The 24,594-nt window shown below is 49.3% G+C and overlaps 1 protein-coding gene across 1 annotated transcript in view; it reads left to right on the top strand.

The window, feature by feature from the left end:
• Positions 1-8,619: 8,619 nt before the first annotated feature.
• Positions 8,620-24,594, top strand: part of MYOCD (myocardin) — a 116,414-nt gene continuing 100,439 nt past the window's right edge. Inside the window, exon 1 of the mRNA XM_074160008.1 lies at positions 8,620-8,767. Within this exon, the coding sequence (XP_074016109.1) occupies positions 8,620-8,767 (148 nt within the window). The remainder of the gene's footprint in view (positions 8,768-24,594) is intronic.

Genomic DNA, 24,594 nt, shown 5'->3' on the forward strand with positions numbered 1-24,594 from the left:
CTCAGCTGATGTTAGACCTCTCCATTTGAGTCCATCACCAGGGTCTTTTCATAGCCAGTGGTGAGAAATGGGGGCTTTGGGAGTCTCACCTGCTCTTTTACTCACAGACAGGCACAATCACCGTGCCCTAGACATTCTTGTTTCACCCTGGTGAATGCAAAGGGAGCCAGGAGTGCCTGGCTCTGGTGCCTGTGCTGGCACCGCAGCGTTTGGTCAGAGGGAGGAGAGAACTCTGAGAGCCACACCAGGTCACCGGCCTGAGACATGCTGTTCTCAAGGCCCTGGGTGTTTACTGGAGACTGTTGGTGCTCTGGGTCCGATCAGAGAGCTGGCAGTGGGCACAATTCTGGATTTTGCACAGATGTCAGCTAAGGGATTTTGCATAGCACAGACCTCCTCCCAGTTCCCCTGAGAAAGCTCAATGTTTAGCAAAGGTTTCAAGCTGCTACCTTTTGGAAGGTTAATACTGACCCAGTATTTCTCTAAAAATCACAAGGTCTTGCAGAAGCAGCAGGCAGACATGGAACAGGAGGAGTGCTTTGCATTGCCTTTTCCATACTGCTCATTACTCAGGAACGACCCCGTGGGCTCACCCCAGATCCCATCCATGCTGCAGGCTCTGCCAGGCTGCCCACGCGTCCCATGGTTATGGGCTCTTTGCTAGTGAGGGAAGGAGGAAGCTGGAACCTCAGTTCTGCAGCACTGCAGCAGGAGGACAAAGAGGGCTGACAGCTCTTTGGGATGTCCAGCTCTTTGTGACAGCCCTTCAGGTGGTTGCCATCCAGGGAGACATGTCCTGCCAAAATGTTAAACTCCAGCTACATCACTGTGCCAACCTATCACCCTGGCAGCCTCACTTTCTTGTGATGATCACTACGTGTCATTGTATCAAACCATAGCCGTCCAGCTTAATTTTTAAGGTTCTTCTTAGTTCTGACATTTTCTGTGTTTGTCTGCCCTTGCTACTGCTTCATGATACCACCTGCAATGTTCTGCATGGGATGTCCTTTCTGGACTAACAAATTAGCTTCTAGGTGCTACTACAGTACCATAAATTACATTGCAGAGGTCACACCATCCTTCCTGTGCTCACAGGGCAGGACAAGGGAGTCCTTGGGTGCCAGCAGATGTTCCATGGACATGGATGCACAAGCAGGGAATTAGTTCTCCAGGAATTTGCCCTGGTGAATCTGATCACTATGAGTCCACATTAAGATCAATTATTTCAGAAGTGTACAATTTGTCAGTCTGGTTTTCTCCCAGATATTCTCAGGCTATTTAGAGGACTGACAGAGAAGTGGATCTTGGAAGTATAACCCATTACTGGGGTAATAACCCATTTCCTGATCGCCACTTCTTTTACTGGTTTTCACCACTCAAAGCTTCATTCTATGAAAAATGAAGGAGAAATCACTCCTTTTCAAAACAGTTTGAGGGGATGGGGCTAAGACCAGAGCTGGGATGCTCTCCTGAGAACAACCCCTATCTCTCATCATCTTCCCTGGGCTGAAGGCCAGGAGCTGTGCTGGATGAAGACAGCTGCCACTTTCCATCACTGGGCTCTTCACTGCCATCTCAGGCCACATGGCCTTTGGGCACCTTGGAGCAGATATCAACACTGGGAAATTGGAGGCTGGGAAGGAGATACTATCCCAAATCCCTTTGGGGTGTGAGCAGTTGGCAAACCTTCCTGAGTGTGGGGATCACAATGTGACCAAATACTAGCTGAGTTTGCCTCGAGTGAAGATTTCACAGTGTCATGTTTGCACAGCTCTGTTCACTTCGTCTTGGCACTGGCCCCACAGAGGGGTTTCACAAAAACGTGGGTGGAGCAGCTTGTTGGTGGAGGTGGGTACCCCGGCTTGTGGCAGGTTTCCTTGGTTTGTTTTCCATTTACTGGGGAAATCCCCTGGCCACCTTTCCAGGTGGTCCTCCTGAGCTGCAGCTCCTTGCTTGGAGGTTGAAGAAATGAGCAGGTCACTTCTCCAGGGCACTGGAGGAATGTGCAGTTCTGTGGGAAACAGCCCATGGGCTCCAGGCCATTCCGCTGCTCTCAGCACCATCACAGGATGGGGTTTTCTGTGTCCTTCAAGAGGCATGAGGGTGTTCAGTGAGGGGAATCATCCAACAGGGATATCATCTGCAAGGAAAACAATGAAATAATAGCAGTGGTGCATTCCCTGCCAGCCCCAGGATGATCTCAGAGAAGCAAGGGTCTCTTCTTTTTCTGGGTGCAGGGGCAAGCGGTCAGAGTTGTCTTCTGCCTTGCCAAATGTGACATGACTCTAAGGAGGACCAGGCAGGAGCTCGTACATAGCAGGGTTTGATCAGCATCTAAAACAAGACAGGGAATCCAGAGCTACTGCTACTGCCTGGGCACTGTAAACATCAGCTAAAACACACAAAGTCCATGTTTAGTGAGATGGTTTTATCAGCAACATTCCTGCAAGCAGAAGACCAGGAATACAAACACACCACAACAAACACGTGAAGAATTTGATAAGGCTGAACTGCATCTCTGAACATCTCTCTCCTGGTTTTTCTCTGGGTATTTAAAGTTTTATGGTAGGTCACGATTGCTTAAGAGGCACTGCACATGCGTTAGAGCTAAACGTATTTACTTCCACTTCAACCCCCGATAGAGCAAACAGGGAAGCAGGGGAGGATTTAGATGATCCAGTATCTGAGGAACTGTAATCTATGCTCGTTCCCATCTTGGGGCAGGCAGGAGGTGGCAAAGGGGAAAAGGTGAGAAGGTAGAAAGTGAAGATTAGAAGTATGGTCCATGCTGGTGGGGAATAACTGTGCAGACCATCAAAGCTGCATCACTGTAACCTAAGTGGGAGCCAGCCTCGTGGACGTGTCATTCATCAAGCCATTTCTAAAGGTTAGAAGCAAAGTGCTTTTGGGGTGCTGTGCCCGAGCCCACGCAGGGTACAGGCAGGACCCAGGTGCCTAAACATGGGGGGTCTCAAGCCTGTAGAGGTGCCTCAGGTCCAGCTGCCCTAGACTCTGCATCCTACTTGCCAGTCGAGCAGGGGGATCTCAGATGGTGCTGGAGGTCTCTGCCCAGGCACTAGGACCAAGCCTGGAGCCCTGCATGCTTAGTGTGACAGAGAGATTATCCACCTCCTTTGTTTTCTTTCTTTTTGGATTGCTAAGGTGCATTTGCAGGACTGCAGTGGCACTGAGCAGAGGACAGTGACTTTCCCTATGTTAGATCCCAGAGCAGGGCACAAGAAGGGTCTTGTGTTGCTCTTACAAGCGGCACATCCTATTTCTGGTGTGCACCTTGGCACAAAGCTCACTCCTGGAAAGCTAGAAAGAAGCTTGATCCTGGCATTTGTTTGATGTGTGAGACCTGAGATGTGGAAGGAGATCACTGAGACCTGGACAGTGAATTTTTCAGTTAGGAATTGTCCAGTGAATCAATGTTTTTGTTGGAAGATGAGCTGCTGAAGCCAAAATTGTTTCTCAGAGAGACAGATTTAAAGTTTTTCCCCACTTATTAAAATAATTTGGTTAAAGATGCTAAAAAAATAAAATATTTTAGAATTATCCAATGAAAAATTGTGAGTGACCTGCTACCCTTTTTTCTCTTGTTTATTTTGCAATATCTTCCTACTCCAATTTGGGAAAAGGGAAAACTGTAAAAATGACCGGAAAGTTTTGCTGTGTGGGAAAACGGCTTCCTCCCAGCTGTGATAAACTCAGAGCAGCCTGCAGAGCCCCAGGTGACATGCTTGTCGGTGGACAGTGTGCTGGAGCTCTTCCTTAGGCTGAGAGAGTTGGGGGTGTTCAGCCTGGAGAAGAGAAGGCTCCAGGGAGAGCTTAGAGCCCCTTCCAGTCCCTAAAGGGGCTCCAGGAGAGATGGGGAGGGACTCTGGATCAGGGAGGGGAGCCATAGGACAAGGGGAATGGTTTTAAATTGAAAGAGGGGAGATTGAGCTGAGATCTGGGGAAGAACTTCTTTGCTGTGAGGGTGGTGAGAGCCTGGCCCAGGTTGCCCAGAGAAGCTGTGGCTGCCCCATCCCTGGAGGGGTTCAAGGCCAGGTTGGACGGGCTTGGAGCAACCTGGTCTGGTGGGAGGTGTCCATGCCCAGGGCAGGGAGTTGGAATTGGATGATCTTTAAGGTCCCTTCCAACCCAAACCATTCTATGATTCTATGATTTTATTCCTCCAGTTAACACCAGACGATTTCACAACAGCACCTCTGCAAAGTCCGAACAGCACCAAGCTCCCAGGCTGGATGAGGGCAGTGACAGCTCAGGGATTAGCCCTGATGCTGAGCAGTTCTTGGTTGCCTCCCTACCTGCAGGTTGCTGGTGGTGGGCTGGGGGCTGCCGGGTGGCAGAGGGACACAGCCAGGACAGGGAGGCTGGAGGGAACACCAGACACACAGCCCCTTGCTGTGGTGGATGGTGGGAACGGGAATGGTGTCTTTCTCTTGACAGCCAGTTTTTAGGCAAATTTGGCCTCACCAAGCGGCTCCCATGCATGGGCCACCTCCTCGGTGAGTTACAGGGCACGCTGAAGCCCAAAGGGAGTTTGGGGAACCTGCAGCCGTGCTCCCAGCCAGCGCCACTCGCCAGGGAGGTGCCTGTGCTGACTGCCTCAGATGATGGCTTCCAAACCCAACCTTCCTCCGTGCAGAAACTTTCACTCCCAAGGAGCAGGACTGCAGACCTCTGGGTCCTCTGGCACCACAGAGGACCTCTCAGGGCTGCAGGCTGGCACAATCCTCAGCCTACATCTCCCCCCGTAGGACAGACTCAGAAGGCCATGAGGTGTCTGTGGCACTGCACCAGCTGCTGGGGAGATGGGGGAGCAGGGCAAGGGGAGAGGGGCACCTCCCCAGGTGTGCTGCCCCTTACCTCTCCCATAATGACAGGGGTGGGAGGAAGGCAGCACCCAAGGGTGTTTGCTCAGAGTGGTCAATCTGCAGGACAGGGCCAATGCAAACTGCCCATGTCATGTCCCCATGCCCAGCAGCAGCAGGCACTGGGGACACAATGCGTGACAGTCACTGGGGAACACGTGAGCACCCTACACTGCTGTCACTCAAAGCCAAGGAAGGGAATATGTGAGATTGTGCCATGGGTGGCATGACCTGGCCATACTCAAAAGTGCTCAGGTACCTCTCCTAGTCAGTGGCTGTCCTACATGTCAGGAGAAGAGCCCATCCAGCCTGGCCCACATCCCAGGGACTCAGGGCTGACAGAGGGCTCAGGTTCCCTCATTACCAAGCTCAGGACCCAGCTCCAGGCCTCATGGACCATGGTTCCTCATACCCCTTGTGCTCTCTCCCTCTTCTCCTCTCCACTGAAGCTGAAGAGTTAGGGTCCCATGCCCTCACTTTGGCCTGAAGAACACTGGGAAGTGGCAGTGGGATGCAGACATTGCATCTGCCAGGAAATCTGTGCCTTTTCCTGACAAGTTATATATGAGATGAAGTGTCTGGCCCTGGAGGACCTGCACTGACTTAGCTCGGGAAAAGATCTGGCTGAGTCTTAGACTGTGGTTGTGGTGCCCCTTCCCTGACCAGATCAGCAGAGGTTGCTCTCCGAAGGCCCTAGATTTATATGTGAGCCAAAGCCCTTGGGCAAGAGACACAGCCAAGCCCCACTTGGGACTTTATGGGTGGGCAAGCACATCTAGGGGGAAGTGAAGCTTATCCTCATCCGTGGTACATCGCTCTCTCAACAGAAAGCAGAGAGGCTTGTAAACCAAGCGTCTGCTCCGCGATCTCCAGTGTCTTACAAGGAAGTACCCATGAGCTGCCGTGGTAGCCCAACTTTGTGAATTTAATATTTATAGGCAGCGAGAGATGGGGCATGGCCTGTACTGTGTATAGCCTCGCAATTTATGTGTTGGCAGCAGTGGTTGATGGGAGATGTGCTCTGAGGCTCAAAAGTGTGCTTAAGCTTTGTAAATACAATCAGCTCAGGCTGAAGCGAGTGAACAATGTGGAATGTTTTGAGGCCAAATTTGACTTCAGCAAAAAAACCACCATTGAGCCAGTGGTACTTGAGTGTGCTGTGAAGCATGTGTCTGCGGGGCTGCAGCGTGACCTCCTGGCTCAGACAGTAAGGACCCCGGTGCACTTACTGCAAATTAAAACGTTGCATATGCTCTGAGTGCAAAAAGATTGTACACGGCGCCTGTAAGAAGCCTTCCTGAAAGACTCTTGCCTCTGCTGGTGGTCTTGCAGCTTCAGCACTGGATGTCTGGCTCACGCTCTCTATTTTTTAAAAACATTAATAATCATAATCCATATAAAACTGTCATATTGGTTCAACATGTACGTCACCAAAGCCCTGACTAATTTATCAAAGATTTAGTGTTCAGTTGAACAAAGTCTCATTTTTGTAAGCAGATGCAGTTTGCTGGATTGTCTTATCATCACCCACTGTTTCCACTGGAAAGATGCATCATATCAGCAACTTCTAAAAGTTAAAAATGTACATTTTAAAATAGTAATGTAAACACTTGTTGCGTGTTCCGCTTTAGCCATGAATTAAATAGAGAGCTCAAGGGCTAGTGCTGCATGTGCCAACATGGCCCTGCAGCCCTATAGGCACCAGTGGGTGGGTGTGCAGCAGACTGGTGGCCTCTCGCAGTGGTGATGGGACATTGTGTAGCAGTCGCACCACTGGAAATAAAACCGTGAGCTGCTCAAAGGAGCTAAAAATGCTCAAACAGAGGTGGAAACTGGGACTGTCAGTTCAAATATGTGGCACACAACACGGCCCTGGCCTGCCCGGATGCCTGCAAGGGCTGGTTCCACCTGTAGTGGCAGCATGTTGGACTTTGGTAGGAATAGCTGAGCACAGGAGATGGGGAAAGGACCACAAAAACGAGTGGAGAAGCAGTGCTGGGATGCACAGAGCAGAAGGGAGGGTCTGGTGTGGGGCTTTGCTCAGGTAAGGACTGAGTTCAGACCAAGTGTGGTTCTGCATTTTGTCTCAGAGCCCAGAGAGCAGGGCTGGGTATGGACACGGGCTTGGTATGGACACAGGCTGGGTATGGACACGGGCTGGGTATGGACACGGGCTGGGTATGGACATGGGCTGGGTATGGACACAGCCTTTCCAGGCAACGCACTAAGGACAGGTTTATGTCCCATCTGCAAAGGAATGAAGTGACAGGCACTTTTGGGACCTCCTCCCTGACCTCCCTGGCACCCCATGGGCACCCTACATGTTGAAGCACGGTGTAAAGCAAGACAGAAGGATACGGTATCTGACCTGCAGCCGGCGGGACACAGCCATGGAGAAGGGTTAGGGTCGGTGGGGCTGGGCAGTGAGATGGGTCGGGATGAGACAGCAGATGGCAAAATCCCTGCTGGTGCAGGGTAGGAAGAGGGGTGTGAAACAGTCCTGGCACACGTAGCACGGAGGAGATGGTATCATATACAATGCACTATTCTTACTTCCTTATACAGTAAATTGGTAACTTTTTTGTATTAAATCAGATTTTATCACCGAGTCAATCTTGCACTTTTCTATTCTTGTTCTGTACAAATGACCTTTTTTAGCTCTCCTCAGCTCTTTCCTGATGGGACTCATTAGGAGCTGGTGTTGATTCTTACAGGCATTCACTTTCACTTAACATCTGGAGATTTTTTTTGGACAATGCTTTGTTGAAACGGTCCTTGTAGCTTTCTTCTGCACTTAGTATCAGCAGCTCCTCCTGGGTCATGTGCCTGCATCCCACAAAGGAATTTGGCGTGAGCTGAGTCCTTCCCCTCTCTGTTTCTGGTGAGATAAGAGTGTCATCAAGGAAAGCACCTCCTTGCCCAGGTGTTTTGTAGAAGCACAACCTGAATTTTCAGAATTTCCTGATGCATTTTGGCCCTAAACCTCATGTAAACCTTGGAGTAGAACAACGTGGTAAAGAAATAAACAACCAACTCCTCTCATCCTTCAAAACCTCTCAAAAAATTTTACCTAATCTGGTTGAATTCTTCATAAAGGCTTTAACCCTACCATGTGTGCTAATCAAAACTTTGATTTCAAAGAATAATTTTTGCAGGGTGTTTGTACAATTCCTGATGTAACAGCTAGCTGGTATTTTCTATTTGTCATTTGCTATCTGTATCATGTAATTAGCAGCCTGTTCTGGGTCGTGCGGAATTATTTCTGTCACCCAGTTTTCTCAGCAAACCAGAGCTTTATATAACGGAAGATTGTTCTCATTTGTAGATCTGTTCTGTATTTCTAACAGTTCAAGAGCTCTCACATGTGGGTGCCCCATGACTGTGGTTTTTTCATAACACCCCTGGCTTTTTGCAAATATTCTGTGCTTATGGGTGGAAATTCTTCCAGCAAAGCAGCCAAGGATGCAGACCCAGCAGACAAGGTGAACTGAATCAAGCAGGCAATAGGGAATCCTGAAATCTTCCCCTTCCTTCTGACACAGAGGAACAGATGGATTAATTATCTGTGGTCTGATTGTTTCACAAATGCCAGTCTTTGTTCACTGTTCCAAGGGTTGGTCGGGGATTTCATCCTTACCTGCTCCTCTTCTCTTCCAGAGGTTGCTTTGGTGTCTGCTCCTCTACCTGACCATCCAAAGTGGAGCAGCCAGAATCTGGAGCAGTCCCTTCAGGCACGGGGATGAATGGTGTGATCAAACAGGATCGCTCAGACCACAAAAGTGCACCAAGCGGAAATGAAGAAGAAAAGGCATTCAGAGAAAAGGCTGCCGGCGAAGTGAGAGATGGCACCAAGCTCCAGCCACCACCCTTTGCGGAGCGGAAGAACGGTAAGTTCTTTCACCAGTGGGGTCAAGAGAGGGGAAGTGAGACTGGATAAATGCTGGGTTTGTGGCTCGTCATTATTTTTATGTTGGTGCTTTTGAAGTTGCTTCTGATGGAAATATTTTAAGAATTAATGGAAATGCCTCCTCAGCTCAGTATTTCTGGGTCAACCTTAAATGCCGTTGTCAGGCTTGAGGCAGTTACCAAGTTCTTTGCGATCCAAGTGTTTGGTATAATACTGGCTGAAATGTAGCATTTCAATGTCTTAGGAAAAGACTGATGTTCTGACCCTAGCTATGGGATTTGCTGGGAATTTAGAGTGATGTGAAGTTGATCAGTGCAGAAGAAACGGAGAGGGTATTTTGTTTGCAAAGGTGTTGATAGACCTGTTCCGCTCTCACAGAGAAATGATGCTTCAGATAACCTTGCCTTCAACAAAATTGCTTCAGATCAATGTATCAGAGAGCAAAATCTGGCCTGGGCCTCTGCCAGGGTCATTTGTGGTTCCTTGGTCATGGGTCCAGAAACTAGTCTTCCTGGCAGATGTTGATCTGAGTTTCAGTGGAGATCTGTTGGTAGAAAGGTGATGGACAGAAAAACCCATGATTCAGCTTGCGCAAGGCATGCTCAGGCTTGTTTGCCATTTCTTTCAGGTAACTGTATAATATATGAAATTAAGAAAATTCCTTTTGTGCACTCTAAGGCTTTCAACGTTAAGTACTCAAAATATTGTGCAATGTGAAAGTGCAGCTCGAAGGCACTATTTTTGCTTTGCGTCTTTGATTGTTTGCATTATTATACAGGACCCGATTTTTCTCAATCACTATAAATCAGAAATAATCCAAATGATGTCATCGTGGCAATGTACTGGTGTCAGACCAGAGTAACACAGCAGAGAGCCGGGCCCAGAATCTGCCCGTAGACAGAATAGGTCACACCAGTGAGGGCACTTCTTTTCTACAATCTCAGATTTCAAAGCCTACCTCAGATAATACGATAACAATGGGAAAGATGCCCTGGGCTTGTAAAAGGGGTAGTGTGAAGACTATTTGGTGATGTATAAAAATCACATTTCCCTGTAGAGTTCACATCCTTATTTTTTGCATCCATTTTCCCACATGATTTTTGTTATGAGAAGGCAAAAGAACCATCTCCAGGGGTCCATAGGCAAAAGTTGCCTCTGAGCACAACCAGCAGACACAGACACTGACCACACCGAGCCCTGCAGCACTGCCAGCATCTGCCTTCCACCTCACCCTGTGTCGGGGGCTCCTGCCCCCCGGGGTGCCGCCTTGGTGGCCCACTGGGGCATGGCTTCACTCCTGCAGCCACTCTATGCCGGGCTGTTTGCAGACTGTCTAAGTGAGAAGAGCCCCCCACAGTCTGGGCATCTCTCCAGCCCTTTGCTCTCCTCCTTTTGCTGCTTTTCCCTTTCTTTCACACATTTAGACAGCATAAGGGCTCAGCTTTTCCTCCCATCCCCATTTGAGAACAGCCGGCTGCCTTCATCTCACATCATCTTAGGAGCTGGCGGGCCCACCAAATGTCATGCATCTTGTGTGGCACCCAGGCCTGCCTTTGATGTCACGTTCTCTGGTGTGACAGCTCCTGCTCCTGCTGGTGGAGCAGCCTGATGAGCACCCAGGGGGCAAAAAGTGAGGGAGGCATCCCATTGCCCGACAGGCTGCCCTCCGTAGTGGTACACAGTGGTCACCTCCCTTTGCTCTGCAGGACACAGTGGAGCCCTTAAGCAAATTTGACCCCGACAAGAGCAGAGCCTCTGTGTCCAGCTCAGTGCCATTTCTTGGGTTGTCACAGCAGGGACCTTCTACACCACCCCCCCACACCAGGGTGGAGGGTCAGTAGTTGGGATTGCTGTGAGGAAAAAGCAATATGTCAGTGTCTCCTCATATCCTACCTCCAAGAAGGGCACCTGTACGGGTGTATTCACTGCTCCCACCCTCATTCCTCACCCCATGAGTACATGGGGATAAGGAGCAGGAGAGAGCAAGGACCCACCATCCAAGATTATAGAATCACAGAATCATAGAATCACAGAATGATTCAGGTTGGAAGGGACCTTAAAGATCACCCAGTGCCACCCCCTGCCCTGGGCAGGGACACCTCCCACCAGACCAGGTTGCTCAAAGCCCCCTCCAACCTGGCCTGGAACCCCTCCAGGGATGGGGCAGCCACAGCTTCTCTGGGCAACCTGGGCCAGGCTCTCACCACCCTCACAGCAAAGAATTTCCTCCTGAGATCTCATCTCAATCTCCCCTCTTTCAGTGTCAAACCCTTCCCCCTCGTCCTATGGCTCCCCTCCCTGATCCAGAGTCCCTCCCCATCTCTCCTGGAGCCCCTTGAGGGACTGGAAGGGGCTCTAAGGTCTCTGTGGAGCCTTCTCTTCTCCAGGCTGAACCCCCCCCGACTCTCTCAGCCTGTCCTCACAGCAGAGGGGCTCCAGCCCTCCCAGCATCTCCGTGGCCTCCTCTGGCCCCGCTCCAACAGGTCCATGTCCTTCTGATGTTTGTGGCCCCAGAGCTGGAGGCAGCACTGGGGGGTGTCTCCCCAGAGCGGAGCAGAGGGGCAGAATCCCCCCCCTCACCCTGCTGGCCACACTGCTGGGGATGCAGCCCAGGAATTATGCCACTGAAGGAGGGAATGCTTAGGAATGAGTTGGGTGAAAGGAATATAACTGCCATCTGTTGTATTCAGGGATCTGCCAGGGCATGTAAGGCCCCTTGAACCCAACTAGTGGCATGCCAGGACTGCTGCTAAGGTTATATTTCAAGGAGAAGCAAGTGTAAGGTGTGTGATCTCTATCTCCTCCTGCCCTGTTGCACCCCATCTCCTGAGGGTACAGGGTGTGCACACCTCAGCCAGGCAGGATCTGGCCCCTACCCCCTGCTCTTTCCAGCAGAGCCCTCCAGCCACGGGCTGGTGGTCTGTGGTGGTTCGGTGGACGTTGGACAGACACACGTCTCTCAAAGGCACAGCTCCTCAGAGAGGACTAGCTCCTGCCCGAGTCTGAACTTTCAAACTACAGTCTTTATTTGACTTAACTTTGATTTAATAAAAACAGTCTAGCTAGAATATTTTTAAATAGGAAAATAGTCTTTTTAACTCTAGTATTACTCAAAAATGGCTCAGGGGATTTCATTTAAATTTGTAAAAATAAATCACCTTCAAGCAAGCAGAAAGCCCATTCAGCAGGACCTACAAAAACCCAGGACTGGATGCATAGGCCCAGGAAAATGGAGACTGTTACCCCTACAACAAGCAGGAATCCTGACATCTGCCTGCTCAGCTGTACCTCCAACCCCTGGCATTTTTCTGCCCCTGGGATGGTCAGGCTACCCTTTTACCCAAATCCCACAGCCCATAGTGTTTATATGCTCAACAACAGCTTCTCCTACCACGTTCTGGTCCACACTGGCCTGAACTGGGCAGAGCTATGAACGGTTGTCTTGGAAGAGCCTAAGGCAAACATGGCTGTGGGTCTTCCGAAAGTCACTAGTGACACTGGGATTAGAGGTGAGATCTGCCAAGATCTCCTACCTTACCCATTGTGCATGCCCCTTGGCTGTGTACCGGATCCATGGCTCTCACACTTCTATCTTGCCAGAGACAGGGACTTTGAGCTCAAAGTGGTACTTCATGCTCTCAACCAATGCTCTACACCACCCATTTGGCCCATCCATGTAGTGAGACTGGTGAGTCACAAGGTCAATGCGTGGAATCTCTCAGACTGAGGACACGCGATGTTCTGCCCACATGTCTGTTCCTCCCAGAGCTGGTTTGGTTGCACACAAAGGCAGGTACAAAAAGCAATAAGATAATCTATGATGCAGTGAGCACCCAGGCTCCTGCACGGCACTGGGTTCCCCAACAGCCACCTCCCTAGGGTGCTGGAGACTTCAGCCTGGGAACAGAGGGCCAGAGTCCCATTGTGCCGGTACCAGAGGTCATCACACTCTGATCCAGAGGTGCTTAGTATGTGCATCCTTCACAGGCTCAGTCATCCACAGGCTGAGTGCTCTCTGACCCCCATTTTGGGGGTCTACAGGGCAGCCCTCTCCGCATTGGGTTTAATAGCTGGACCAAGGAAAACAAACATGCTCTCTTCAACACTTGGTGTCTGAATAATAAGATGAGTGTCCTGCTTCTCAGATAGGAGTTCCTCCCAGCAGCTTAAGCATCCTTAGGATCCATAAACTCCTTTTCCCTCCCAGGTCCATCTGAAACCTCTCAGATGTTGATGTCAGGGCCAGTGGTAACACTGAAGCATCAATTCTCCCAGGATCATTTTCTTCAGCTGGTAACAGCTTCCATCCCACCCCATCCCATCTGACGCCATCCTGTCACACTGCACACCTGTACTTTATTTGTGGCAGCTGTGCCATGGGAACAGCTTACAACTGTTGTCTTCTCTGGCTTGCATAAAGACTGCCCTTACCCTGCTCATTCTCTGTGTGACCAAAGGTAGTGATTTCTCTGTACATCTTCCCAGCAGTGGAGAAGGCAGTGAGGATGCAGGCACAGTGGAGGACTTTGGTCACACACCTCTCCCAATGCCAATTTGGCCAGGTCAATTTCAGAAATAATTTCATCATAACAGTTACAATCACAAGAAGAGGGGTCAGAGGACATGCGGGAGCTACTTACACCTCCTCCAAAACTGCCTCGGTGTGTGTAGTCAGTGTGTGAGGAGTAGGCATCCTCTGGTACAGCCCAGAGATAGCAAAGTCCTTTGCTCGGAGCTGCTGTCCCATGTCCCCTGCTCTAGGACTCTGACAGTGAGATGTATTTCACTTATGGAGTTATCTACGTGTGAGACATCCTGTCTGATCTGATGAGGTTTCTCTGCCTCAGAATCTCTGCCCAGGATGGGCTCAGTCCCCTCTGGAGGGTCCCATTACTCTCCAGTTACTATCGGACTTTAGGTGACCAGCTCTGACATCCGTTAGAGAAGAGATTAATTTTACCCATTTGTCTCCAGTTACATGTCCAGTTTGGGTGTCAGAGCGCCCACGGCAGGTGATGGATCTAGACCACACATAGGTGGCCAGAGGCCACTGACTGACTACTGCAGTTAGAGAGCTGAAGAGTTCCCCTTGTGCCTACTCTGGTTCAGCAGCATGTTTGCTAACTGCTCATAATGTTTCCACACAGGTTTCCCATTGCTGATTTTGGAAAATAATGTAGTTAAACTCTTCTGTTTATTTGTGTAGTGAAATAGACCTTCTGACCACCAGCTCCTTTAGCCCCCTGTAACAAAGGGGAGGATTTTCAAGTGCCCATCTGGTTTGTGTTTAATGTAATGTGCAGAAAGGTTGCACATTTTCAAGGCCCGTGTTCATAAGTAGTAGATTGTACAACAGTTTATTACACAAATGGAGCTTTTTATTGCTGGGCTTTGTTGAGCTGCCAGTTGGGATAAAAAAAAAAGTAACGTGCTTCATAGTCCCTATCAAGGAAAATTAGAAAGCATTAAATTCTGCTCAAACTATCAGCCATTGTTGAGCTGGTAATCAAATCCAGAAAGGCTGGTGGGAGGTCAAGACTTTCTTGCTGTTGGTGTTTCTGAATCAATAACTGCTATGAAAGACATCTAAGTGAAAGAAAAAAAAAAGAGGAAGAGAGATGTCTGACCTAGAAGTCATCACATCACAGCACATAGGCCAGTAGAGGCAAGATACCTACAGGTTTGGGGGAGAAAACCCCACATAGTCTCTGCTCAGTCCTTATGGTGAGCATGTGTTTTAGTTTAAATCTATATTGGAATGGTTATTAAATTACTATCTAGTCCCAAACAAAATCTAGCCCTTGTTCCACATAGCCAGGTAAGAGGTGTATCTACAGGAAGATTTTCCAAATTACCTTTGGATCCAAATCAAATAAATATTGCAAACACTGTATTGAACCCAGGTGATACCTAATCCGCAATGAAATATCAGCCCGCAGCCTTGAACTGGACAGCCCAGCTTTAATGCCACTTAAATCAGAACGTAAGAACTAAAAGAATTCCAGGAATCCAATGATATAAACTGTATTTTTAGAGCTGTGAGTGACTTGTGAGAGTGAAACATTGCAGTGACTAAAGATAGCACAAGCAAGGTTTTCCATGATTTATCACAAGAACGCTCACAGTAAGTTAAAGTCATCGAATGTTGTGATAGCAGCACCTACATGTTGGCATGTTTTCAGGACAAGTCATTCATAACATATTTGTCACAGAGCAAAATTTCCATAACAGATCTCTGAGCTGCATCACCCTTGCACAAGCACCACACACATCACTTTTCTATTAAGGAGCTGAGACATTCATTTGTCATCTGGGATCTCTTTTTTCCTTTGAGATAGCCGGGGGGAACCCACTTCCCTGCGTGTTCCAAACCTCTCACAAGCCCTCAGTCTGGCTGAGTAATCAGAGTGGTGGTGGCAGAGGACGAAGACCCTGCCTTGGCCCCTGGTCCCACTCTGTTCCCCGCTGGCCATCTGGAGTCCAGTTGTCATTTTAATGGGAGTTCATGGAGTGACTCATCCTTCTTCCTTGGGGGTCGATGTTGCTTTGTGCACCAAGAGGTTGTCCAGGACCTTTCTTTGCTGAGCAAAATGTCTATAGGGGTTATTTTAAGGATAAAGTCATGGCAAACATTTCCTGACACCTCATGATCAGCGCTGCTCTTGGCTCCTAGCCCTGGCTAGCTGCACTTTGCAGGGTAAATGAACTGGCTTGTTGAGAGAGGGCTACATTGCAGAGCTGTTTTCTCCCAGTTTCTAACACCCTGGGATGCATTCAGAAAAGGCCCGCCCTGAAGAGAACTCATCTCACAGGCAGGATGGCCCTTGCCTCCTTCAGCCACCTGCCCGGTTGCTTGAGAGTCACCTCAAGTCTCGTTTTCTCATGTCAAGTCCCAAGTTCACATTCCAGCACAGAAACCCACTGGATGGGGGGGGGGGGGCGACCATGCTCCTGAGGTGGGGTTCCCTTCTCTGCTGGATGGGGACATCATGTACAGGGTGGGGATGGTGGCTGAGAGACCATCTCAGTCTGATGATCTGATGATGAATATGAGAGGAGTCAGTTCTCCTCTCCCCCATCCCTTGACATCTATGTTGTCCCTGCCCAGCTCACTGGTTTCTACCCGTGCCCAACCGTGTAATCACCTTCACACCCTTTCACTGTGGGGCTACGTGTGTCCTGCCCATTTCTTTTTCAGGTATCTTTTGAGATGTTTCTAAGAACAATTTTAAAGCTGCTGCTTTGTTTCATCTTTCAGAAATCAAACTGAAACGGGGATAGCCATGTGTCATGATCCCTCTTGTTGTTCCATCTCCATGTACTCTGAACCGGGTCCTGCCACACTTCCACAAGTGACCCCATCCTGCTGCTTATGGCAGCCTTGGCGCTGTGAAGTGCTGAGGGGTGCTGAGATGCTGTTGTCTTCTTTGGGTCCATTCCTGGGGTGGGGCTGAGTGCCCCACTGGTCAGGACCATTGCTCAGCACCCAGCAGGACTGAGCCTCCAGGAGACGGGGTCTTCTCACCCTGCTCTCAGAGCAGCCTTCGCACTCGTGTCCAGGCTCTGCCTGTTGTCCTTCCCTTGTAACCATGCCTGTGATTAAATAAACAAAGCGTGGCAGTGATTATAAGCTTTCCTCTCCCTGCTGCACTGGGGAAAGAGCACTGATGTTTCCATGCACAGTTCGCATTTGTGTTTCATCTCATTTACATTTGTGGATATTTCTGTGTTGCTTTCATGATTTGCACATTCTTGAGGCCGTTGCTCAGAGCACCTCTGGTCAGGTTGCACTTAGCATCTCCCTCTTCTCTGCAGCTGATTTTGAGACGTAGCTAGTCAAGGGTAAAGTTCAATCCAGGACACATTTCTTAATTCATGATCAAGCCTAATGGATGGCATATAAATGACATCTGAGCACTTGTTTGTGAAACTGTGACTTGTGGTGTAAAACCTGATAGCCCTGAAATCATAAAAAGAAAACATCCTCTTGCAAGAAGTGCTGTGTTTGCTCCACGTGTGTTTAACCTGCAGGACTCACTAGCAATTTGAGCCCACTGACATCAAAAATCAGGTGGATTCTGGAAAGGACTAGGTATTTCTGGAGGTAATGGGAATATCCACAACACCATAATGAGGAAGCAGGCATGTACCCAAGTGAGAATCTAACAGGGAATGGTAGGGAGGGACACCTGTGCAAGAAGTCCCTAGATTAGCTGGCCTAATAGAAAAGTTGACTAAGAAATGAGGCTTAAATAGCTCTTAACAGCCCACCCTGACCTGTGGCTCCCACACTGACAGTGCCCCCACCTGCCACCTACAGGGTATTTTGGGGTCGGACTTTGCCGTACATCCCCCACTCCCAAAATATTCCAGATTTTTTTTTTTTTAACTCTAGAGGCTGGTAGGAGTCTCATGGAGAATTCAATTCACTTCTGGGGAAAGGTCTGGGGGGAAAAATAAAACCAACATATCGCATCCGAGCTTTACGAACTGCTCTTCATCCTCCTCCTCTTCCCCACCCCAAAAGCACCTCCCAGGGCTGAAGTTCCTCAACTTTTGAGTTGCCGGAAACTTTGGAATTTACACCTGTAAATTTATGCATCGTTTTAATTTATGCAAGATTATTAAACCAGCTTACCTAAGAACTTACTGCAATCTCCAGCACTTTGAGTCTTTCAGCTGGGACGCACTGGTTCCTTCCAAAAGATCCTTTTCTTATGTCAAAGGAAATGACACATTTATGCAGAAACAGCTGGGAAGGTTTCTCTGGCCCTTGCTCCATACTGGGTTGCCTCAGCGCTCACAGCTGGTGAGCAGCAAGCCCCAAGGAGGCACAGGAGTCTGCCATAGCAGACACAAAGCGCCATAAACTTCACTACAGTCAAATACAAAGACAGCCTTGCTCCACATCAGCAAGTTCTAACCAACGCCTCACTGCTGACTCTGATAGCCTTTAAACCCGTGCTTTTGTAGCACTGGTAAGAGAGGAAGAGGTGATGACTTGTGAAGCTTTTACTGGGAGATCACCAAGTTGTAAAGATGAGGAACATTGAAGCAATGCTCATAAATGGCGCCTTCTTTCCTTGAAGAGAACGAATATACGAACATACTGGAACAAAGATGTTTCCAGTTAATGCACCATCTGTGTTAGATTTGTCCATTCACAAAGAGGAAACATATTTTCACTCTGAATGACTTTTTAAATTAAGAGACAACAAGGAAAGCAAGTACGTAAGTTGTATCTGCGTGTCTGTGTGCGCAAGTGTTTGTGAGCGTGGACGTGCCCGTGTGCATGTGTGAACCCCGCAGGCACTTCGCTCCGAGCTGTCTGACCTCTGCACAATTTACAGGGGAACGGCACCCAAACCGCACGGCACCACATAATGCTCCTGACATTCTCCACGGTGCAGCACAAGCTCTTTTTTTAACTAACTTTGTGGAAATTGTCATCAATAGGGGCAGCCCGGGGTGAAATGCCCAGGAAGAAGCCCCTGCTGTGGGAAGGTAGACTCAGAGCAGGGGCTCCCCATGTGGAGTGGGGTCTGGTCCTGGGTGTGGGGGTCCCTTGGGTAGCTGGGAGGGCACTGCCACAGGGTTCCAGGCTCCTCCAGGAGTCATGTCCACCCTTGATGGCAAGGCAGTACGTGGGGTGAGCTGGGGCTGGGCTCCAGCTTCCTATGGAGGGGATGGAGCAGGGCTGTATGTGCACTTCCACCGCAGCACTTCACTCGCTTGCAAAGCCCAGGGGAGAGGTCTGGGCAGTGCCGGTGGGGATGCTCCGGGGCTCGAGGAGACAGTGCAGGCATCCATCCCTGGAAAGCTCGATCCGTGCCACCGCTTGGTCAGGTCTCACGTGCTGACAGTGCAGCCAGAACCACAGAGCTCATGGAGAGCTGGGGAGCACTGGGGAGACCGGCGTGCCAAAGAGCCTGCTCCCACGGCCAGGAAGATCTCTGTGGGAGACCTGCTCGGAGCTGGTTATGTGGGGCTGGATAGGGCTAGTTCCCCCCTTCCTTGGACATTCCTGCCACAACAGCTTTGTCTGCCCCCATGCTCCCTCGTGTGCCCAGTCACTCTCTTTGTGCAACAAGCACAATCTCCCATGGGGACGGACAGGCTGCCATCGCAGCCCTTGCGCTCCGTTTCCATGTTTGTTGTAGATCCTGCTTTCTCAGGGCTGTTTCTGGGCAGGCTTGAACGGGTGGCACTTCCAGGAATGTGTATCCAGACCCAGCGCTGCATCATCTTCTGGTAACATCTGGCACAATACGTTTGCGCAGATGTTTAGCGCTGTGGTTGCTTCCCAGTAGTTCTCTGGGGTGGTGTTTGGAGAACAGCTCCATGGATGGGAAAAGCTGCTTCATACTGGGGTTGTACAAACCAGCTCATATATTTTAAAATGAGAAAAGAGGAAATTCACAGCTGTGTCTGTTATATATGCATTTAGGGCCAAATCAGAGACGCAGAGAACGCCACAGGGAGAGGGCTGTTCCTTCTGAGGCTGCTGAACAGCAGCAAAATCTCTCCAAAGCTACTGCTGCAACCCTGGGTCTGCACTCCCATTGTTTCTCCCAGAAGATACAGGAAATCTCTCCTGTCTTGTCCTTGTCCTCCCATCCCTCTAAATCCTGCTACACAGGGGCTGGAGGCTGTGAAGTGGAGACACAAGAGAGCAATACAGGACTGCTTCAGTGGGCTTTCCTGGACTGGGAAAGGACCTGGGCTTGCCTTCCTGTATGGTTGAGGTTTCTGCTTTACAAACCTTCCCAACGCAGCCTCCTACACTGTCTCCCCGAGTTCTTCTGCAGGAGGGGAACATTTTGATAGTTGGGGTCAAGGAAGCTTCTTGGCTCTATATGGACTTCCTTGTGCCCCGTTGTGTTGTCTTGCTGGTACTTTGTTTCCCAGGGTGATGTTTTTGATTTTCGCAGTAAGAGATGTCAATCACTGCAGTGAGTTCTCTTTTAAGGCTCAGTAAACAGAGCACTGTCCCACCCATCACAGCTGAAGGATCAGAAATCAGATGAAGAACCTTTTGCAAGTAGATCAGCCTTGGTACCTGAGGAGGTGCTTAACACTCAGTGCCCTGTTTCCACAATGTCAGCCGTTGCAAGGCTCCAGAGAGGGATGTGCTTTATGATCATCAGCCTTGTAGCACTGCTGGTTTTCACATCGCGTGGGCTCATGAACCTCTCTCCAGGCTGGGTAGGGCAGCAGCTGGTTTTCTTGCCTCAGTGCTGTTTTGCACTTTTTTTGTCTGGGTGAAGGACCACAAGCTTCCCCTGCAATGGGGCACAGCCTGCCCAGGCTGCTCCCAGGGAGGTGCTCAGCTCTGTGTGCCTCTCACCCACCACACTGCCTGGAGGGCTTCTGGGCTTTGCAGGTGGAGGCACACATGGGAGGATGTACTAGAGGGACAGGGAAGGAGGGAGGCTAATAAAAATCTCTGACACCAAAACCGCTTCCCCAAATGGGCTCACTGAACAGCGATGGAGAGGGCAGGGCACAGGGGTCTGGCTGAGCCTTTCACAGCCTGACAATTCCTCTCTCATGTTAAAACTTGCCAAACAATACATCTCGTGGGTAACCACTACCGTGGCCATGGCTGCAATTCCACACTGCCCAGACAGCACAGGCACCTGTGAACACAAAGCCTGGCTCTTCCATCATCACTGTGATCACTGTCACCATATTCCTGATGCTGCAGGGATGATTATGGCACTTCCAAGCACTTGTTAAACCTTCTGAAGGTCAGCAGAACCTATAGAGCTGCAGGGGCCGGAGTTGCAGTTGCAGATGGATGTTAGGGGTAAGGCACACGCTGCTGTTAGCAGTGGATGTTAAACACTAAGCGGCCTGTGGATAATGAGCTTCAGTTTGTTCCTTTTATGGGTGCTTCTCCCAAAACCACAGTCTTAACAATGCTCCTACCAGATGTTAAGCACTCTTCTGGCTAGCCAGTAACATGCAGGACAATAGACATTGTCCTCGGTGGTAGGCAGTTTAGCCAAGGACAGCTGAACTGGTCAGGATGCAAAAGACTGTTTGGAAATGTGAAAGCAAACACTGGGCAGCACTGCTGACATTGAAGCACAGCTTCCAGCTGCCCAGTGAAGCCAAAGAGGAGAAGAAAAAGAAGGAGCGGGGCGTATAGGCACTCTCAGTTATGAGATGGCATCAGGAGGCTGGCCAAAGTTTTAGCATGCCCATAAACACCAAGCGGTGAGCCTCTGTGTTTGCAAGAGGACAAGGAGCAAGAAGTCCTGGAGTTGCACAAAGCCAGCCCGGACCAGGCTCTAGGCTGCTCACCACTGGAGGAGCTCTGCCCGAGCCAGAGGAGCACTGGGCTGCCAGAGCTGCTGTCGCCTGCGGCTACTAGCAGCCATGGTTTGCTGCACCATGACAGGCATGGAGACCAAGGTGGCTGTGGATTTGTTACAGTATTATTGTCCAAATCGGTTACAGGAGAGACTAATGCGAAGCCAGCAGAAGCACTGCATGTTCTGTACTCAGGACTGCGTTTGCAAACCGCCAGAGCCGTGCTCCGAAGGAACACGATTACCAGCAAAGATGTTAGTAAGACAAGAGGAATCGTAACATTAATGTAAACATGACAGATCCCTTCCTGATGGATGTATGTAGTCCATAAACATCATTGTCACATTGGAGATCTTGCCAGAGATTCCTGAAGGTGCTTTCAAGCATGCTGCAGTCTTGTTCTGTGGTTCTTGGGGTTTCAAAATTATGACCATCTGTTTGCAATTGAGGCCCATTTGGAAGCAGAGGAGAGTGCTGCCAAGAGACTCTTTTTGGACTAAGAGTGCCTTCAGTCCTACTGAGAAGTTCCTGCAGGCAGGTACAGCCCAGAATGGTTCTGCATCATCCCAAGATGTGGTGGTCAAGCTCAACTAAAATGCCTGTGACGGGTATGACACCAGGCCAGCACAAGGGTATGGGAATGTGATGATGACAGGAGGTTTCTCAGATTCAAGGCCCAGCCCTGGAGACATCTCCTGTCTGCTGTACTGGCACAGTCACTGCTCAAAATAAGAACTTCCAAGAGTGATCATTAAGTTGGCTTCCAGAATTTGCAAATGCAGCCTGGGCTACTTGAAGCCTTGGCCGCTATATTTTAATTCTTGCTTTGCAGTGTCTGTTGGGCCTAAATGTATGTGGAATGATTTGAGAGAGCCATGCAGGTCTCCTCAGTTTCCTGCAGCCCCTGATGGGTGTCATATAGGAATAATGGTCGGGCATCGCTTTGAAAGTGCTCTGTCCCGGTGAGCTCTGCACAGACACCAGGGAAGGGAGGAAGACACGGACCCTTTCCAGCAGGGAGGGAGATCAAAAGGGAACAGCGATCCTGAGAAGGTGGGAGATTTTGCCATCCCTTGGATGTTTCTGTTGAAAACATGGAGGGGATGAGACAGAATCTGTGCATCTGCATTGTGTGGTTTGTCCAAGCATGGACAAATATTCACCTGGTAGCTCTAAAACACCCCACTGATGAGTGCCTCCCCCCCTTAGCTCTGTGCAGGACTCTCAAAGGGAACGATGAGCAGCTTTGCTGCACACCCAAAGGTCGCCTGAAGGAGGCTGCCTTTATAAGCACTGAACCAGGGTTTGAAACGTGGGTTTAAATGTCAATCTGATCTGCCTCAGGCACACCTCAACGTGTGTGTGTTGTGATCCTGTTCACTCAGCAGAGATTTGCTCCACTGAAAATGAGCCTGAAAGTTGATAAGAGCCCCTCATTAGGCCTGAAATAGTCCTTTGCAGTGTGGGACTGTCTGGAATAGGTATCATATGAAAAGGAACACTCACAGCACAGCAGAAAGGAAACTGAGATCATGCCTGCACTTTAGTCTGGCCACAGGTGCAGAGGCTGCCTGGAGATGTTGCTTTGCTCATGATGTACATCACCCAGGACAGCAATGCTTTGGTGCTTCCTCTTCCTGAGATGCAATGCCAAAGAAATATATAGAAAAAGTGGAGACAAATTGGAGAGAGAAGAAACAAGAGTGAGAATTGCACTTGAAAAGATGCAGTGAGCGCAATCTGGAAACTGGGAAAAGAGACAGGATTCTGGCAGCTGCAGAAAAAGGGCAGAGGTTTTTCCTCAGTTACCTGTAGCTGGGTGAAATGCGGAGTTCCTGATGTGAAAGTGCCACAGTAGTGATTCATTCCACTGCCTTCAACGAGGGAGCAGGGGCTATCTTTTATTTCCAGCTTCCCCTGGTACCGTGTGTGGGAAATGCTGCTGACACTGTGGCAACTGAGATTTCATTCTGTTAAGGTTTTGCTCTGTGCTAATGATAAACCTCCTCTCTCCTTGGTCACTTTGTAGGGACAGAAAACATGCCTGGGTATTCAAGCACACTTTAAAGTCAGTCAAAACTGTCTGAAAGTATATTTTTTCTGCTATAGAACATAAAAATATTATCCTTCTGGCATACCTCCATGAGAATATTAAAAATAGCTTACTGAGTTAGTCTGTGAAAATCACTAATATAATGACTTGTGTGTCTTATTTCATTAATGAAGGAACTATAATGCTTTGCTTTAATGTGATACTGCTGTAAATCAATAAAGAGTATTTTTGGAAAAACGCAATCCTATTATTCAAAGATATTTTTGTAGGGTGAAGTTAGAAAGGAACATTTATTGCCATGACTTTTATCCAACTCAATAAGCTATTTACATCTGAAAACTTCAGTGCTAGTTAAATAAAAGCATGCTTCTGCAGATGGGATGGCATTTGCTTTGCCAGTTTGTTTTATTGCTGTTTGTCCAGCACAGGGAAGAATCTGTTTGGCAAAGAAAGGCTTGGAGCTAAATCCTTGCAGCAGAAACCTGTGGCTTACCTAGGGAAGAGTCGGAGCAGGACAGGGCTCCTGGCTTTTTCTGAACAGCATCCAGGACTCAGCAATTCTGGGATGTGGCCTGACACAGGATTCTGTCCCGTTTCCAGTCTCCAATTGTTTGTTAATAAACCCCTGGGTCTGTGGCCATCCCCGATGAATGCACTGAGAATGCAGCCGAAGAGCACAGGCATGGTCCTGGCTGGGCCAGGGCAGAGGTTCCTCCAGCTCACCCTCCTGTCTGCAGCACCGGGAGCCAAAAGAAATGTGGAAAAACAGGGCAAACGCACTGTAGCAGTTCTCCCACCCAGCAATTAGCAATGCAGGGCTTTCCTTAACCAGGAGAAAGACTTTAGATTTAATGGCCCCAGTGGATATTTCTTCCACGGATTTGTCTAATTGCCTTTTGAACCCTTGTAAAAGAGGTGATTTGCTGCTTCCTCTGTAGCCTACCGAGGGGTGTAAATCAGGGCTCTGCCGCAATAACCAGAGAAACAGGCAGCATTCCTCCCCGCCTGCTGCACCGCTGCTGCCCCTGCCGCCACGCTCTCCGGAGACACAGAGAGAATTCTCATTGCTTTATTGCTTACAAAGGCTCCCATGATGGTTTTTGAGGTTAGAAATAGGGTTCTTTAAGATTAGAAATAGGTTCTTATAATGCCTGAGCCCCCAGGGTGCCTCTTGGTTGGCTCTGCCATGGATTCACGGTTGCTTGCCTTTAAGCATCTCTGCAGGGCAAGGAGTGGCTTTTGCAGCAGGAGCACAGATGAGCTGAGGGAAAAGGGTCCTCTAAGACAAGAAAGAGCGTTCGGCTGTTAGAGCTGAGAGCATACATCTGGGAGCAAATGATATGAAACATCACAGTGTTGTCATGAGCCTGGAACTAAACATTCCACACCCCCTCTAAACCCACACAACCATATGGGAGTGATAGGTACATCTGGAG

The sequence above is a fragment of the Numenius arquata genome, chromosome 17 (assembly GCF_964106895.1).
Source record: "Numenius arquata chromosome 17, bNumArq3.hap1.1, whole genome shotgun sequence".
Taxonomy (NCBI): domain Eukaryota; kingdom Metazoa; phylum Chordata; class Aves; order Charadriiformes; family Scolopacidae; genus Numenius; species Numenius arquata.